This window comes from Dicentrarchus labrax, unplaced genomic scaffold, assembly GCF_905237075.1.
Source record: "Dicentrarchus labrax unplaced genomic scaffold, dlabrax2021, whole genome shotgun sequence".
NCBI lineage: Eukaryota > Metazoa > Chordata > Actinopteri > Moronidae > Dicentrarchus > Dicentrarchus labrax.
Window position 1 is genome coordinate 16,441,896 of NW_026136711.1, and position 16,683 is coordinate 16,458,578.

Consider the following 16,683-nt stretch of genomic DNA (forward strand, 5'->3'; position numbering starts at 1 on the left):
CAGATGTGCTTTTTAATTTGAAGCACTGAAGTAACCAGAATGATTTCCACCTTAGCTGCCACCTGCCATTAGACACTAAAGCAATTTTGACTGTCAGATACCTTAACAGCTCCTTTGGGTTTCCATGACAACAGGTATGAAGCTGACTTCTGACATTAGTGAAGGCAGCGAGAGGGCCACAGTGTGCATGTGTGTGTGTGCATAAGACATGGCACACGTGTGCGCATCAATCAGTGACTGCACCTCAGTGCAGCTAGAAGAGGCCACATCCTATCAACGTTTATTCTGAGCAACAGCAGTGTTAAGCCTTCCCCTGACTATTGCTTAATGCCACTCATACGCACAGTTCGGCATTGAAATGAGTTGACTCTGAAGTGATACAGAAATGATTAACCGTGCTATTATATCGTCTTTAGCAAGATGGCTCTTGTACAATCCAGAACAATATGTTACATCATCTCGTACAGACAGACTGTGAAGTTGCCAGGCAGGCAGCAGGAACAGAGGAGGAGTGAGGCATGCTGATATGAACAGGGGCTATTTTAGTCATCCAGGTCTTGAGTTATAGGGACTTTCTGGGTTTAGACGATGATAGCTGTGATCACTCCCTCTCTGGAGAAGATGGTGAGGACAAACATCTAAATGTTGACTTTTGCTGAGAAAATATGAATAAATGAGACAAAGAATTAATATTGTTTGTGTCTTTTTCTAACTTTTAAAATCAGGAATGTTTTTACACTCTATAGCTTGGTATGGTATGTGGTTTGCCACCAACACCTAAATAGACTATAGACATATAGGCTTCTGAGTTTGGTTCTTGTTTGGTGTGCTTCTTCAGACAGATCTTTCACACATACCATTGTAAGTGTGACAATACTAATAAGCACCAGGGAAAAACCTTTGCTGTTCTTAGGAATTTGTCAACTTAAGGACTTATATGACCTGGGTCCACAGCCCTTATTCAGCCCTGACACTAAGGTGAACTGTGCTATACTTGAAGTCATATACTTTACAGCAACAGTCGGGTCAGTGTGAAACTATAGTTTACTTATTAACCTGGTAGATATTGGCCATGACTTTTAGCCCTCTTTACTATATCATAAATTCTACTCCCGTTACTTGAACATGACTGCAGAACATCACTTTTTTATAACATGTCCGACCAAAAAAAAAATATTCTATAGATTTAGACCAGATCCTCTGCATGCTTCTGCCATGTTGGACCTTCAGATTAACCACAACATTGCAGCCGCCACTTGGAATCACCGTGAAGTTGCAGGTGCAGGACTCACACAAACAGTGAACCAGTACTGAATCAAATGCAGCCTGAGAGCCTTTGTTTAATACCCCATGTCATATGATATGTTTTGTGTGTGAAAACTATATTTAAAAGGAAGCAGGATTTACCGCATTCTTAAGTCACCTGAGACACATGCAATTGTCTCTGTAACAGACTGACCACATTTTTTGCAACAGTCTGTTTGTCAAGCTGGTTGTAACATCGTAAGTAACGGGTAAGTTTAGTCGCATGCATCTATGAATAGACATTGTAACACTGTAAGAAATCCACAGATGTCAGTAAATCCAAGTTATATAAACTCTTTTATGTTAATGCAAACAACCACATAAGAAAAGTGAGGATCACTATCAGTGCAGTACTGTATTTACTGCAGGTGGGAGATGGAGGCAGTTAACCGCTTGTAATGATCATTTCCTCCTTATCCTCTGTTTCTTCACTAGTATTGTTTCTGACCGTAACAACAAGAAGATGCCACTGGGTGACGATTGCCATGCGTGGAAAAAGAAGACCACAGATGTGAAGGATCAGTATGACTTCAAAGAGATCCTGGGAACGTAAGTGTTTCAGCACCAGTGGCAAAAACTATTGTGTTTCAGCTTTGTATGATGGCTTTTTCACACTCTGGGAAACATTGTTAAGATTCTGTTAAAGGGTGTGTGTTTTTACATGTTTACTGATGCACTTAATGCGTATTTGTTAGGTGTTCTCTCAGATGGACGAAAGACAGAAGACATTTGTATTTGTTTTGTTTCTGATCCCGGCGCTTTTGTATGGATTGCATTTTTTAAATTATCATGCAAGTATTTAGGCAGATAGGTAATTAGTGCTGCGTAATGAATGGATAGACCCTATTTGGTAAGGAATGATTAGTCATACCGTACCAACTTCATGACTGGTTTTGGTGTATTGTGTAAATGTGTCACTGCTCCAAGTATATTTTTGCTGGGCTGCTCCTGTCACTGTCCCTAGATAAACAGCTTGATGCTTAATCGAACATGCTAACAGGCTCTAATGTGAGCCTGATGTGGTTCAAGCAAGCAGCACATGTGTGTGGCCAGTGAAAGCAATGCTGTGTTTCTCAGGCCTTTGTTTGTACCTTTACCATTTTGATAATTCCATGGCTCCAAACAAATCTGCTTATGCCAGGGTAGGTGGAGTGGCACAGATGAGTTTGTATTAATTCAGATCAGGTCGTGTCCTGCAGTTTGGTATTTGTTTTGGCCTAAAATGTTAACAGCTATTTTTGTGCTTTAGCTAAAACACACAAAGACTTATTCAAAATATTATAAAACCCTCTAACGGTTAAAAGCATGTTAAAGGTCCAGTGTGTAACATTTAGGAGGACCTATTTGCAATATAATATTCATAACTATGTTTTCATTAATGTATAAGCACCTGAAAATAAGAACTGTTACATTTTTGTTACCTTTAAAAGAGCCTTTTATATCTTCCATGTAGTCCGTCGTGTTTCTACTGTAGCCCAGAACAGACAAACCAAACACTGGCTCTAGATAACGGTTTGTTTGGGATTTTTTAGCATTTCATAGCCACCATAATTTCTCCATCGCATTTGGAAGGAGAAGGTGAAGTGAGGGAGGTGCAATCTGCAACTGTGCTACTAGATGCCACTAAATCCTACACACTGGTCCTTTAAAACACCCAATGCTTAAAGCAGTTTCAATAGGACAAGTCTCTCCATGCTGGTAAATAGTTTTCTTCAGATTCCACATTTATATGATTTAGAGTACAGGAGGTTCTGCAACAGGTGTCCTGAGCACCATTACAGATCTTGTGACGTTTCTCTTTAGGCAAAATTTCAAACAAAGCAAACAGGATTATTTGGGAGTGGTCGGTGTAAGTGTAGTCTAATGTAATTAAATACAATAACCCTGCAGTAGATTTTGAGTAAAAGCACTGCAATATATCTTCGTGGATCGTATAATGTTCACTTTTGTTGACACAGTGTCATCAGAACCTTGTTGATTTACCTCTCTGACACAGTGTGAACAAACCAGGCACAAAGCATCACACTAAGAGGCTGATATTCCCAGCCCTGCATGTAAATAATTGTAGACGGAACATTGGAAAACACCTCTTAAGAAAATGCCGTTTACAATGTAACAGCACCACTAAATACACAGGCTCATAGATTACCACAGAATGGTACCTCTGACAGGAACGTGATACACTTCACAAAGATAAGAGTTATTGTTGGGCTGCTGCATTTGATTTCATTCGATTGAAGAGGTGTGCTCAATAAACTGGTAACTGTCAAGGACTGTATAAACACATGATACAGCTAGATCCAACTAATCAACAGTAATTTACAAAGCTAGAGCGGCTGAGAGAGCTAGACACAGTGCAACTTAAGAAAATGTTCAACTGGACAAAACACAAGTAAATAGGGGAAAACATTTTCCCCTATTACAACCTCAGTGATAACTTTAAAGCCTGTACTAGTGCTTAAATCAAACTTTTCAGTTCCAAAACGTTTAATGGTTTAATGTAATGACAATTTACTTGTACTTGATATCAGTTCCGACCTTAGATTGTAGCTTCTCTGTGTCTGCATAGCTGGTGAGTTTGAGACATTTCCAGTGGGTCTGCTTTTGGTACTGTGTGGCATGAGCCTTATTTTTATTTCTAGGACGAGAATGTTTGCTGTGGCAATGTTAATGTACACCTGTGTTTATTTAAAGGAAGCACAGTTGTCCGATAGCTGTAATTATTTCCCATTCAAGTGACCCCTTATCCCGTAGTAAGCTGGGAAGAAACTTCTTACAGTACATTAAGATTAACTAGATGAATTTGTTAGCTGGGATCAGTTTTGCTGCAGGCCGACTTTGTACTAAGTAGAGCCACATCTACATCTTTATGTTTCTGGATTGTAGCAATGGGTATACAGGTAAAGATAGACAGGGATTATTTTTGATTGACCTGAAAATGAGAAATTAATGAAAATACTCAAGTGTACTTGCCTACAGTACTACAGTACTTGCCTTGATGCAGGTCATTGGTAGCTTAAATCCCATATCAGCAGTACTTTGTAAAAGAGCCTTATACTGTTGAGTACTGTTTGGGTTTGACGTGTCTGTACTGTCTCTCTTTATTTGCTCGGCTTTTCTTGGTGCTTTGGAATCTCTCTTAAACCTCTTAACTTTTGAGGACACTGTGTGTATTTGTGTGTGCGTGCTATCCATTTGTCTGAAAATGGCCATGCTTGGTTTTCGGCGTGCATGATGGCATGCCTACTGCTTGTCAGTTGTAGAACTGTTACTCATTCGCTGCATCTCTCAAGCCCCACGTCTATTCTAAATTTACGCAAGTGAGCAGGAGCACCATTCTGGTTGCTATACAGTACATTTGTCCAAACCCAAATGTAGTTTGGCACTCGCAACAATAGAGCATATTCCATCACCAAGACAGGACCATTTCTGTCCTCCTGAGTTCCTCCTTGGGTTGACTTGGCCCTCCTGTCTAAATGGTCCTGCTATCCATCCCCCAGTAAAGCGTTTGCCCAGCTTTCCCAAATTGGCAGAAGCAATTTGGACCCTAGTTTGGTATCAAAGAACAAATTGCTCTGAGAGTGTGCATCAGTTAAATGTAACTTTTAATCCTTTTACTCTTTGTTTTATGATGCGTATGAATGGTGGATGCTGAGAGTCATAAGACTGGATGTTTATCCAAGGTGTCTTTCTTGAAGCACCTTTTACATACACCCACATCCTTGTTAGTCCAGGATTAAGTTGTGTGAACACCTAATGAATCGGAGATGAAACCTAAGCTTGGTTTGTGAGTTTATGAATCCTTCTTTGGCCTCTTTAGTCACTGATGCACAGAGAGTAGAAACAATATTGTAAGCACCAAACGAAAAGGACTTAACTTAACCACAGTTACAAACGTTATCACGGAAGTCAGTCATAGCAGCTTGATGGCCGTTTTTCCTGCAACTCTACTGTAAACACTCTAATAAAGGCAAAATGAGTTACTTCCAAGTTAAAGTCTGATTTCTGAAATGTTTGGATTTTTATGGAACATAATTTATGCTAGCACCCTGTTTAAATAGACAAAGGTAGGGTGTAATGTACAGTTAACTATAGCAATATAAAATATAATCAAAGTTTTGTATAAGCCCAACAGATGGGTGCATACATAAACATTTTTTTCCAATCCTTTCAACCTTCTCATTGTCATCCCTCCAGTTCTCCACCTGCCCCCAGTTTTGGTGCAGAGCTTGTTTATGGAGAGATCACCAGCTCACAGCGTCACTCAGCTGTGTGCCACATTCATTTGCCATTGCTGGATTGTTGTCTTGGTAACAACAGGAAACACTTTCCATAATGGACTCAAACAGTCACTATGGAAACAAAGTTTTTGATTTGCTATTAATAATCCTCCACCGGGTGCATATGTGTGCATTGTGCAAGAGATAGACTTGCTCTCTCTTTAAGAAGAAATGATAGAAGAAGAAGAAAGACATTTCTCTATAAATGTTCTCCTTGTTTCTAAAGCCTCCCTCAATCACCATGAAGGAGATGGGTGCTACAAATCACCTCGTCCACCAATCGAATGTTCATCATCTCTCATACATAAAAGCTCCTCAATTTACCTGTCCTGAACTAACACAAAATGTATTTCTTGAATTGGATTATTACTTTCAAATTTCTGACTTTAGAGACACAAATGTTAATGATAAGGGAGCTTTAAACCATATACCAGTGGCGTGTGCTGTGAATCACCAGCTGCTGCCACATGTTTTTGTAATCAAAACAGATGGGAATTAATAATGTACAAACAGGCAACGTCACTACAATCAACTCAAATCCTCTTTAGCCTTCCTTCTTTTCTCATTTCTGTTACTTATGTTAATCTATTCCCCCCGTCTCTCTCTCTCTCTCTCTCTCTCTCTCTCTCTCTCTCTCTCTCTCTCTCTCTCTCTCTCTCTCTCTCTCTTTCTGTTTGTTCTGTCTGTGTCTGTCCAACCCATCCCCAAACCTCACCCCTGCTCTCAGAAATCCAGCTCCATTTGGCTCATCATCCCTGTCACCTGCTCTTTAACCGTTTCCTGGTTTCACACTGTGTTTGCTGTGGAACAGGGATCCCAGTGTGTCTGCCGCCCTTTGATTTTCAGTTGAAATTAAAGCTTTCATTATACAGGAATCACGACATACAACTAAGCATAAGACGGAACCATTGATCCTCCTCAGAGTTATTGTCAAAAAGATAGGATACAATCAAATTACAAACTACCCTTACCCCAAAACTAGCTTTTGCTCACAGAATTAAAAAAGAGCTCTAAGTAATCCCCTTGTTATAACATGCCATGCATACACACACACACACACACACACACACACACACACACACACACACACCACACACACAAAGACACACAAACCCACCCATCCAGACCTTCTTGCTTGGAAAGTTTGGATTCCCTTGGCTTCCCCCAGCGATTCCTTTGGCTTTATTTCAAATGACTCAATGACTTACCCTGCACTCTCCAGCCTATGTTGCTCAGTATATCATCATTATAGATTCACATGTCACCTATTTGGAAAATAGATATTGATATTTTCTGTGTATATCCAGTAACTCATTGCACCAATTCTACTTTCATCTCGAGCTCTACCAGCTCACAGGTCTATGACAGATGTAGTTATTCGGAGTAAATATTATTCTGAATCTGTATGTCTTCTTAATATTAATGTAATATACTGTACAATGCAGTATTATAAAGATTATTAAATACAAATTAGCAAACAGCAGCTGTTTTTTTCCCCCTCATCATTCCCACACTCAGCTGCCAACTTTTACTGATGACAAACAAATGCACAAATGGGCCGTTTCTGACATTTTAAATGGCTGTACATGTTCTCATGCAAGGGGAAATTCTCAGCATTTTCAGCCCAGAATACATTGCAAAACATAGGGACGGGGCATGGGAGGGAGGAAGTGGAGGGTAAGAGTAGGGGAGCGTGGTGTAATCATCTAAAATCGTTATGGCTGATGGATTGGCCCCCGCCTGTTTCTCTCACTCATGTCGAACAGTGACCCAGTAGCCTCTGCCCTTGCCTGTCGTATGATCAGCTATTGGCCACAATTGATTTGGGAAGAGGAGTGTGTGTGTGTGTGTGTGTGTGTGTGTGTGTGTGTGTGTGTGTGTGTGTGTGTGTGTGAGAGAGAGAGAGAGAGAGAGAGAGAGAGAGAGAGAGAACAACAACACTTGTTTTGGTGTGTGTTCATGAGAACATACGTCTGTAACTGAAAGCTGATCTGCATGTCTTTCCTGTCTGGAGTTTTCTTCTTGAAGACCTTAGCCTCCAGTGTTCCCATCTTTCTCTCTCTACCTCACTGAATGAACACATGGCATCCATTCATCACACATCTTCTCTTTTTACAAAGCAAGGAGCCCTGACGCCCACTGCCTGTTATTTTTGATTTGACAGACTGAAGATCTCTCCTTAAAACCTTTCTCAGGATTTTTTTTGTGCAGCACGACTTCAGAGTTAGCTCATCTTCCTCATTGCCTTTTTATATTCAAAAGGTTGACAGACAACAAAGATAAAATACCTATGGGGTTTAGTGGTTGATATTATCATCTTTTGTGTGCTTTTGTTGATACTTTAAACATGTCAGAATGTTAGATATAGCCAGAACACACAGATTTTTTGTTTTGTTTTGTGTTGCACAAATTGTAGTCTGGGCTGGGACACAATCTGGTAGTCAAAAGAGGAACCTTTTGCTCCACTTGTTCCCTCACACTCATGCCTCTCTGCTACATTACACAGGTTTTAACACTGATTTGCTACTTTATCTGAGGGCTCTCTGCTTCTGTGTGGTTCAATAACTCAACACTCTTTGGGATGTTTGTGTGTGCACTTACAAATGTAGTTGTAAAAGACTAAATTGTGTGACAAGAGGCGAGGCTTTGACTCTGCATTAGAGTCAAATGCACTTAAATAAATTACGATTAAAATCTCTCAGTGTTGTGAAACCCTAATGGAAGGTGTGGGATGCAACTCATGTATATCTTAATGCCACTGAAGGTAAAAGGACACAACAGTTAGTTCCAGACTTCTGCATCACGGCCCAGGTTTAATATTTGTTCCAATCTGTGTAGATCTATGAAGAAAAACACAATGTCAGTTCACTCTGATTATTAGACTGCAGTTAAATTTAAATTATGTACTTAATTTTCAATATTTTATTCTCTTCTCAGACTTCTCTGTATGTCAGAACTATTCAACAAGCTAAAGCTAGTTCCTTAATGCAGAGAGGTCTGAGTATTTATGTCTCTGAAGCTTGTATGCTGGGGATTCATGAAATACGGTACAAACTGATTGATGTTACCTTTAAAACACTGAGGTGCAAGACTTAATAGAGTGTGCAGTGATCTTACTTATATGTTTAAAGGGGAAATGTAATATATTCATTACAGCAGGGGACTATCTGCCCTTTCTCATTTTCTCATTTTTTTTAGAGTGACACTGAATCGCTATTATTAAACTTCATTTGCTTCATTGCTGTGATTTCTATCATCCTGATTTTCCAGATAGTGAGTAGGCACTGCAGCCTGTACCGCCCATCCCTCAGTCACAGTACTTCTATGTTACCATGTAATTCAAAAATGTAGATGAGGTGTAGAGACAGCAAGGAGACCAGACATGGGGGTTTTGAGAGAATTTTAGCCCAGACTGATTATTTGGGTGCTATTTCTGAGTCAGAATCAATTGAATTCAAAATGATTATTAACAAAGTAGTTCAGACAAAAGGAAACAGCCACCTTTATCGAGCAGATGAGTCTCCCAGCATGAGAGCTGTCCCACCTCATCTATTTTTCATCTCTGTCACTCTCTCTGTGCTTCTCTTTTTCTGTCTCTATCCTAACTCTCCCTCTCTCCCCATCATTTACTACTAATCATATTTATCCCATAGTATTCCTGTGATATTACAATTTCAGTTGCCTTTATCTTCCCTTAATAAGATCTCCACGAGAGTGTCCCACATGCACACCACTGGCCTTTCTAGAAAATAGTGAATTTCTTTCTTTTTTTCCCTTTTCCTTGCTTTGCTTTTCTCAGCTTTTCCTTTGTCACAAGGTTTTATTGTATCTAAGCTGTAGGATGAGATAGAGCTAAGACCTTTCTTCATTACACAGTGCCCTGCTCCTGTACTGGACTTCAAAGCACAGGACAACATGTTACTGTGTCTGCCCTTGTAATGCTGTGTCAGCCACTGATAAGACCATACAGGAGTTATGAGTAAGGCTTTTGGCACGCTACTGTCTCTGTCTCTTCATCTCTCTTCTCATCTCTTCTTTCTGCATCTTTTTTTTTTATTCAGTGCTAAGACATCATTTGTGCTCAAAAAGTGTGCAGGTACCCTTGTGGTCACATTTTAAGCTAAGTTATCAGGCCTAGTACATTACAGAAATAAATAATCATGTCAACTACTAATTAATTCTGAGACTAAATCACATTAATATGGACACTCAAGCATTCATATCAATGACAGTTTAACTGTTGTTTTGAAAAATGTTCTTGGAAAAACTTGGAACCATTTCCAACTCCGACCCAATCCTGAAAATCCATCCCTGCTTATGGCACCCTCAGCCCTTCAGCCCTGCCCTGACCTAATTCGAACAGAAGCCTGCGTCTCAGCACAGCACAGCTCAGCATGACATAGCCTGCTGTTCCTGGAATACATACACGCATGCAAATGCACACACACACACACACACACACACACACACATATATATGCCCACTGTCTGGCCCACATGCATCTCCATCTGCTCACAGCACTATATCCCCCTAACAATTTTAAGTACACTTTGAGGCTTGTCCTTTACATCTTCCCACAGTCTTTCTTCTTTGTTATAATCCCTTACTGCCCCTCATGACAAGCTGTCCACATATCAGGGAACTGGCTTGAGAACACGTTATCTCTGGTCCCTGAAAATTAGGGAAGCATGGTCTTTGCTTTGCAGCTTAATTAGTATCCACTATACGATTTAGTTAGGGATATTGTTTTTTCATGTGCGCGTTTCAAAGCAGTTCCTCTCTGTAAGTGGACTTTAAACAGTGGAAAGTTGGATCTATTCTTCGCTGACATGAATAAAGCACTTGCAGTTGCATTAATTGAGTTTAGGCCCACTAAACGGGTAATGTGGTAGCAAACGATTGCCTACATCAACCACAGAGCAACATTAGTCTTCCATTGGAGTCATGTTTCTGGCTGCTGAACAGATTTTAAGTCCAACATTCGCTCTAATTTTATCTGCATTTTTGTCTCCAAAAACTCCTCAGCTAAATATTTGTGTTTAGCTCACTAGATGTTCAACATTCTTTAGGAGCTACTTGCTTAGTTGGTCTGTATTTTGTGATAGGTAAATAGATACAACCAAAGACAACATGCTAAATGTAAAGAAATTGTGTAGAGAGTGATTATAATCTCTGTATAAGAGCTTCTTTCTACTTGAATTCTATGAACTAAGGACACTTCAAACGTAATGTCACGATCAATAAGATCCCATCACACACTCGCCATTAAGTCAAGACATTGTTCAACACTTATCTATACTTAGTTTTACAGTTGTTTGCGTTAACCACTATACGTTTTGGTTAATGGTGTATGACATCTGATGTACACAACAGATGTCCAAATGTAAATTGTTAGTCATTCCTACATTCAGATTTACAGATAGACAGAAGTGTTTGTGAAGTAGGTTTGGGAGGAATACTGGGAGGAATGGTGGAAATCCAGTTTCTGTCTGCCTCACTATCGCCATACTCCCCACTGGAACTGATAACAGTATCCCAAAGCCTACCAGAGGCAACATTTGTGTTCTTTGTCTTGATTGATCACTTTACTTTTATCAAGGCCTCTTTATATTTACTCATATTTCTTTAAATGGTCATGACATTTCCTCTCTGTGAGCCATAGTGTGGAGTGCACTGAGGTCTTTAGCCAAAGGACACTGTTACTGGCAGCAAGTCAAACATACCAGCACCATGGCAACACTCACATTAAGGGATTATTAAGATGAGAGTGAACAAAACATGATGATATGAGCAGATTACATTTGTTATCAGTAAACGTAAACAAAATGAATCCCTTTTTTATTACAGTTGCGATATTTGGGGTGTAACGGTACATGTATTCATCCTGAAACTTTTCCAGTTCAGTACACAACCAAAACAGTTATCAACAGCATAGGAATGTTGTTGCAAATATGTGACTTTACTCAGAGGAAAACACAGGATTCAAGCAAGGAGAGGGATAGTGGTTTGATTTAGCAGATATTTGTGTTTGGAGGGCCCACAGAGCAAAGATGGTCTTTTATGTTTCAGGGCCAGTATCACAGTTGGGAATCTCTCAGCTCTGATTGGACCAGATGGTCCTTCCCTATGTCTCTCTGACCTTTCCACAGTTACCATTTTGTCATCTGCTTACATACCTTCTTGACCAACTTCTCAGCAGGACAGATGGCACAATTGGTTGGAGTTGGAATGTGGGATTTATAGGGAAAAAAATACGTGGCAGATTGTCAAAGAAGATCTGTGTTCTGAATACACCACAGTGTACAAGGAATGCTTCCTTGTTCATTATCAACAGTGGTATTTTAAAAATGTACTCTGTATTTGAGTTTACTTTAACACAATATATGTACTGTATATGTCTGCACTGCCACATACACGTGTGACACAGCAGATGGTAACAACAGAGAAAAACTATTTTCGTAAAAAGAGAAGGGAGACTGAACCAAGAACAAGCTACAGCTGTTACAGGAAAATGGTAGTAATTGAATATACAGAGTGGATCTTCCTTGTTTCTGCAAAAAGGCAACACAGATTGTGTTTCTCTTGTGTTGACTGAGTGCAACAGTGTGTCAGTAATAGCTATCAATATGTGTATGGTGTTTGTTGTTGTCATTGGAAATCATTAGAGCTTGGCTGGTTTAATGTGTAGACGTAACCACGGCCTCTTACAATGTTCTGCTAGTCCATGTTTGCAGTAATGTTATGCGCCTGTGTGTTTTTATTCTATGGGTGTGGGCAGAAATTCAAGCATGATGGCATTTGAGATCCTCATTCCTTGGTTTTGAATTCCTTTGATACACAGAGTGAGGCATCATGGGATACACACATTGAAAAGGTTGCTTGTAGCGACAGAAACTAAGCAACAGTCTGTATTTTAAGCAAGCAGCTCACCCAGAAAAAGAGTGATGTAAAAAGGAGATTAACTGAGTGGAAGAACTATGCTAATATTTGAACTTTTTCAGTAGTGAAAGTAGAGGGGCTGCTTCTTATCCACAGATTGGGCAGGATACAAAGTGTTTGGATACAGGATTTGTGTATTAGCACAGTGTTGATCGCTGGAATATATGTTGTTTCACTGACATGTTTACTCTGTTTAAGGCTCATCACATTTGTTGCTGCTTGTCTATATTTAAACTCTTGTGTAAAGTATTTACACAGTGACTTTTTGAGAACACGCCATACTGTTTGGATATTGGCAGAAAGAGTGTCTTTATTGAGGGTTTAGTGGCTTATAGCTGTGCAGTCGTAGTGTGTGTGTGTGTGTGTGTGTGTGTGTGTGTGTGTGTGTGTGTGTGTACGTATCCTCTTCCCGGACACAGGTCCCATGGTGGTGATAAGAATGTCCTGTTAGAAACAGGAACAGCTCAGTAAACACAGTTGTTTACTTTATAAACCACCTGAAACCTTTGCTACAATTAAGCTCGCTGCAAACTCACCACAGTACTGAGCACTCATCAAATAGTCATTACAATTATGCTCTTTATATTTTCTGAGCATTGTGTTATTGGCAGGGTAAAAATGGGTTTGGGTTTTTTATTCCAGTAGAAGGGTTTTTTTTGCTCTGTCTTTCTGACTTTCAGGGCCAATGTGTCTTTTTGGACTGATGAATAAAATGTGCGTCAACGGTTTAGTCGACTATTAGGGGACAGTCCTAGATTTTGTAGACATATCAGTAGTCAACTAAAGCAGGCCTCAGAGGGCTTCTTCTTATTCTACCGTTTTACAAAGTAATAACGTAGTGGCTTTCCACAATATAGTCTGTTGAGAGGTAGTTGGGTGAGTGAGCCTGTGCCAGGCCTTAAGTGTGGTAGCATCTCCTTCCTCTCCATCAGTGGTAGTGAAAATCTTTCTAATCTCAGAATCTGACACTTGGATAACACAACAATTAGTTGTTATCTTTAGTTGTGCTCTTTGGCAGTAGAACTAAGCAGACCAGTGCCAGCCAGTAGCAATGTAATTATTGCTATCATGCCCAGAATAAACATTGTCATTGGAAAAAAGACCTTGTTATATGGAATGTGTTTCCACAATAAGTCCACAATATGCAGAATTCGCCTGTTTTTGATGATGTAGTGTTAGAGATTGTTGCCTAGCAAATTGAAAATGTTACAATTGACTGACATTCACATGTAAACAATGTCCAGTGGCATTTAGTGAAAGGAAGTCATAGGTAAAAGACTTCTTCTTCTGACTAACAAAGTGCAGCATTTATCTGCAGTTCTGCTGAACTAGGGTTGTGGTTTCACTTCATTTGCAAGCAAGTGCAAGTACTGATGTGCCAGAGGTTCAACCAACTTAATCACAAATAAAATGAGCTTAAACGATTAAAAATGTGCCGCAGAATGATTATTATATATATATTAAATATATTATTTCACAAGACAAATATGTGCTATTGGAAGGAGTTAGCTTGCAACAGACAATGGGACTATCCATAGTCAACGACACATTAGTGGTCTCAGATTTTCCCAATGTTTGTGTGAACCACTGTGTGACACTTCCCCAGAGCCCCTTGGTCTGTCAGTGGGTGCATGGAGAATGTCAACTAAATCCTCCAGATGCTACACAGGAATTTGCAGCACTGACAACCTCCTCCACACAGCTGGATTTCTGCCAAAGCTAATGGCCTTTCTATGGCAGTTTTACTTTCTTGTTGAGATGTGACCACGGGGCCTCACTCCCAGGATAATTGTTACTTTGATCAGGAAATGGGTTCAGTGTTCTGTTAGCTTTAAGGTTAATAACACCAGAGAAGCTAGTGTAGGTCACTCTGTATAAAGTGTGTTATGGAACCATTTGTTTAACTAGTGTATCTTCTGCCATATATAATTATTTGTACATGCTTTCCTTTGACACCCTTTACACTTAGCTTGAGTTTCTACATTTTTGGGTTGATCATGGGACATTTGCAAGACTATATTGGGGTTTCTTGGATATTGGTACATTAAAAGGGCTGCTCTTAAAATACAAAATCATGCAGTACCAGAAAACCTTCAGAACCCCACAGTGACTTGAAAGAGTTCAAGTGTAGACATATACGCATTGAAGATCAAATAACCAAATCCACCTTAGTTGTTTGGTCAGGGAGTCAGTATAAATACAGCAGACAAAGAAACTTTATTCTGTATACACTAAGATTAACTTTTGTGTGTGTCTGCCGGAGTAAAAGAGAACCCTTTCCAGTTCAGAGATGACACAGTGGCAGTGTTAACATCAATAATGTTCCAGTATCCAGGTTCACATATTGTGATTGTAAAATAAAATAAAATATTGAAAATGAGTTGTTTCCACATTGAGTGTAGTCCACTATAACTGAGCAACCAGGGGATAAAGCTACTTAATGAAGTTGAACTGTTCATAGAGGAGTTGTTTATAAAACTGATAAAGTATCTGCAAACATAGCAACTCGACAGTTATGGTTCCTCTCTGCCCACACATGCAGCTATAAGTGGCCGAAGAGATACTGTAATGCACAAACTGACAGCTGACATTCTCTCTCTCACACACACACACACACACACACACACACACACACACACACACACACACACACACACACACACACACACACACACACACCTCTTTTAATGCAGGAGATCCACATGACTTGATTAGGGTTCATACTGTAGCCTTAAACTTTCCTTAAACATTTCTACCACATTTTAGTGGGATATGTTTGAACTTGTTGATACTTCCAGCATTTACTGGCAGCACTATTAGTACACTAAAAGCAGATAATGGCCAGTTCCAAAATAAACATGCAATTGTTCACCACAAGCTGCTTTAGAGTGAATGACTGCTTGATAGCAAAACATTAGAGGAAGTAAGGAATTTCTGGTGCACAAACTTCCCTGTAAAAATGCAACAACACTTATCCAGAAGGTTGTTCTGTTCAATTGAAGTGAACCATGAAAATACATTTTTTTATGTTTTGTATGACACTCCTGTGATGAAGCCATACCTCAGCTCTGTAAATATATGGATCCAGTGCAGCACGTTCATATCACAAGGCTTTATTGTGAAGAAGATTTTATTGGCCTTGTAGTTGGCACTTATTGAGTCAGGAGAAGGCAGTAAAATGTAAGGTTAAACAAAAAACATGCAGTAAGTCTTATTGTGAGCTACCAACTAGAATTAGTAACCTCATTTTGGTGAACGCTTGTCGTTTAAAACAGAAATATAAAAGTTCTACAGAACAACCATGTTGGTGGGCGTGTGGGAGCAAAGAAGCTAACCATGCACATATTTTCTGGATGTGCCCAGGCTGCGCTCCTTTTGGGATGATGTCGGTGCCATAATTAAAGACATACTGGGATATGAAATACCAAATGAAAGCAAAACTATGTACCTTGGAAATATAACTGAAAGTGTAACTGGGAATGATAGATATATAGTCAAGATACTGTTGATTGCGACTAAGAAGACAATAACAAGGAAATGGTACAAGACTGAATCTCCTACCATAGAACAATGGCAAGGGATTGTAAGAGATATATACTGTATGGAGAAAATGACTTACCAACTTCGACTGAAGGAAGATGTTTCTGTTACAAAGTGGAAAAACTGGGTGTTGTATGATATAACGAAAGACATGTGAACTGTAAACTGTGTAAATCTGATTTTGTAGGATATGGACACCTGCAGCCATGACTGTTGATACTGTTCTATTTATGTTTATTGCTTTTTCTTTGTTGTATATGTCTCTTGTATATATGGAAAAAACTTAATAAACATAACAGTTAAAAAAAAAAAAACAGAAATATAAATATAATATATATACATGATTTCTTGTATAATAAATAGCATTTATGTTAATATCCAAGTTAAAATTGTGACTGGAATTTTTCTGAAAGCTCCAATATAGCACGTTTGGTTCTTGAAAAAATACAGAAAATCCTAAACAAATACGGATATCTCATGTTAGTCTATTCACAGTATTTTTAACCCTCACGTGTCAAACTCTGCAAACACACAACAGTCTGGAGTCTTCTAGTGAAGTGAGCTCATGCAAGTCGTAAACATAAGAATCTTTCCCATCTCTGCAATCCATCCCATATGA

The 16,683-nt window shown here is 39.3% G+C and overlaps 1 protein-coding gene across 3 annotated transcripts in view; it reads left to right on the forward strand.

Annotated features, from left to right (window-relative positions):
* Positions 1-16,683, forward strand: part of camk1b (calcium/calmodulin-dependent protein kinase Ib) — a 34,827-nt gene that overhangs the window by 4,135 nt on the left and 14,009 nt on the right. For all 3 annotated transcript variants that reach the window (XM_051413887.1, XM_051413886.1, XM_051413888.1), the window contains one exon: positions 1,741-1,854. In XM_051413887.1, the coding sequence (XP_051269847.1) occupies positions 1,769-1,854 (86 nt within the window). In that variant the 5' untranslated portion in view covers positions 1,741-1,768. The remainder of the gene's footprint in view (positions 1-1,740; positions 1,855-16,683) is intronic.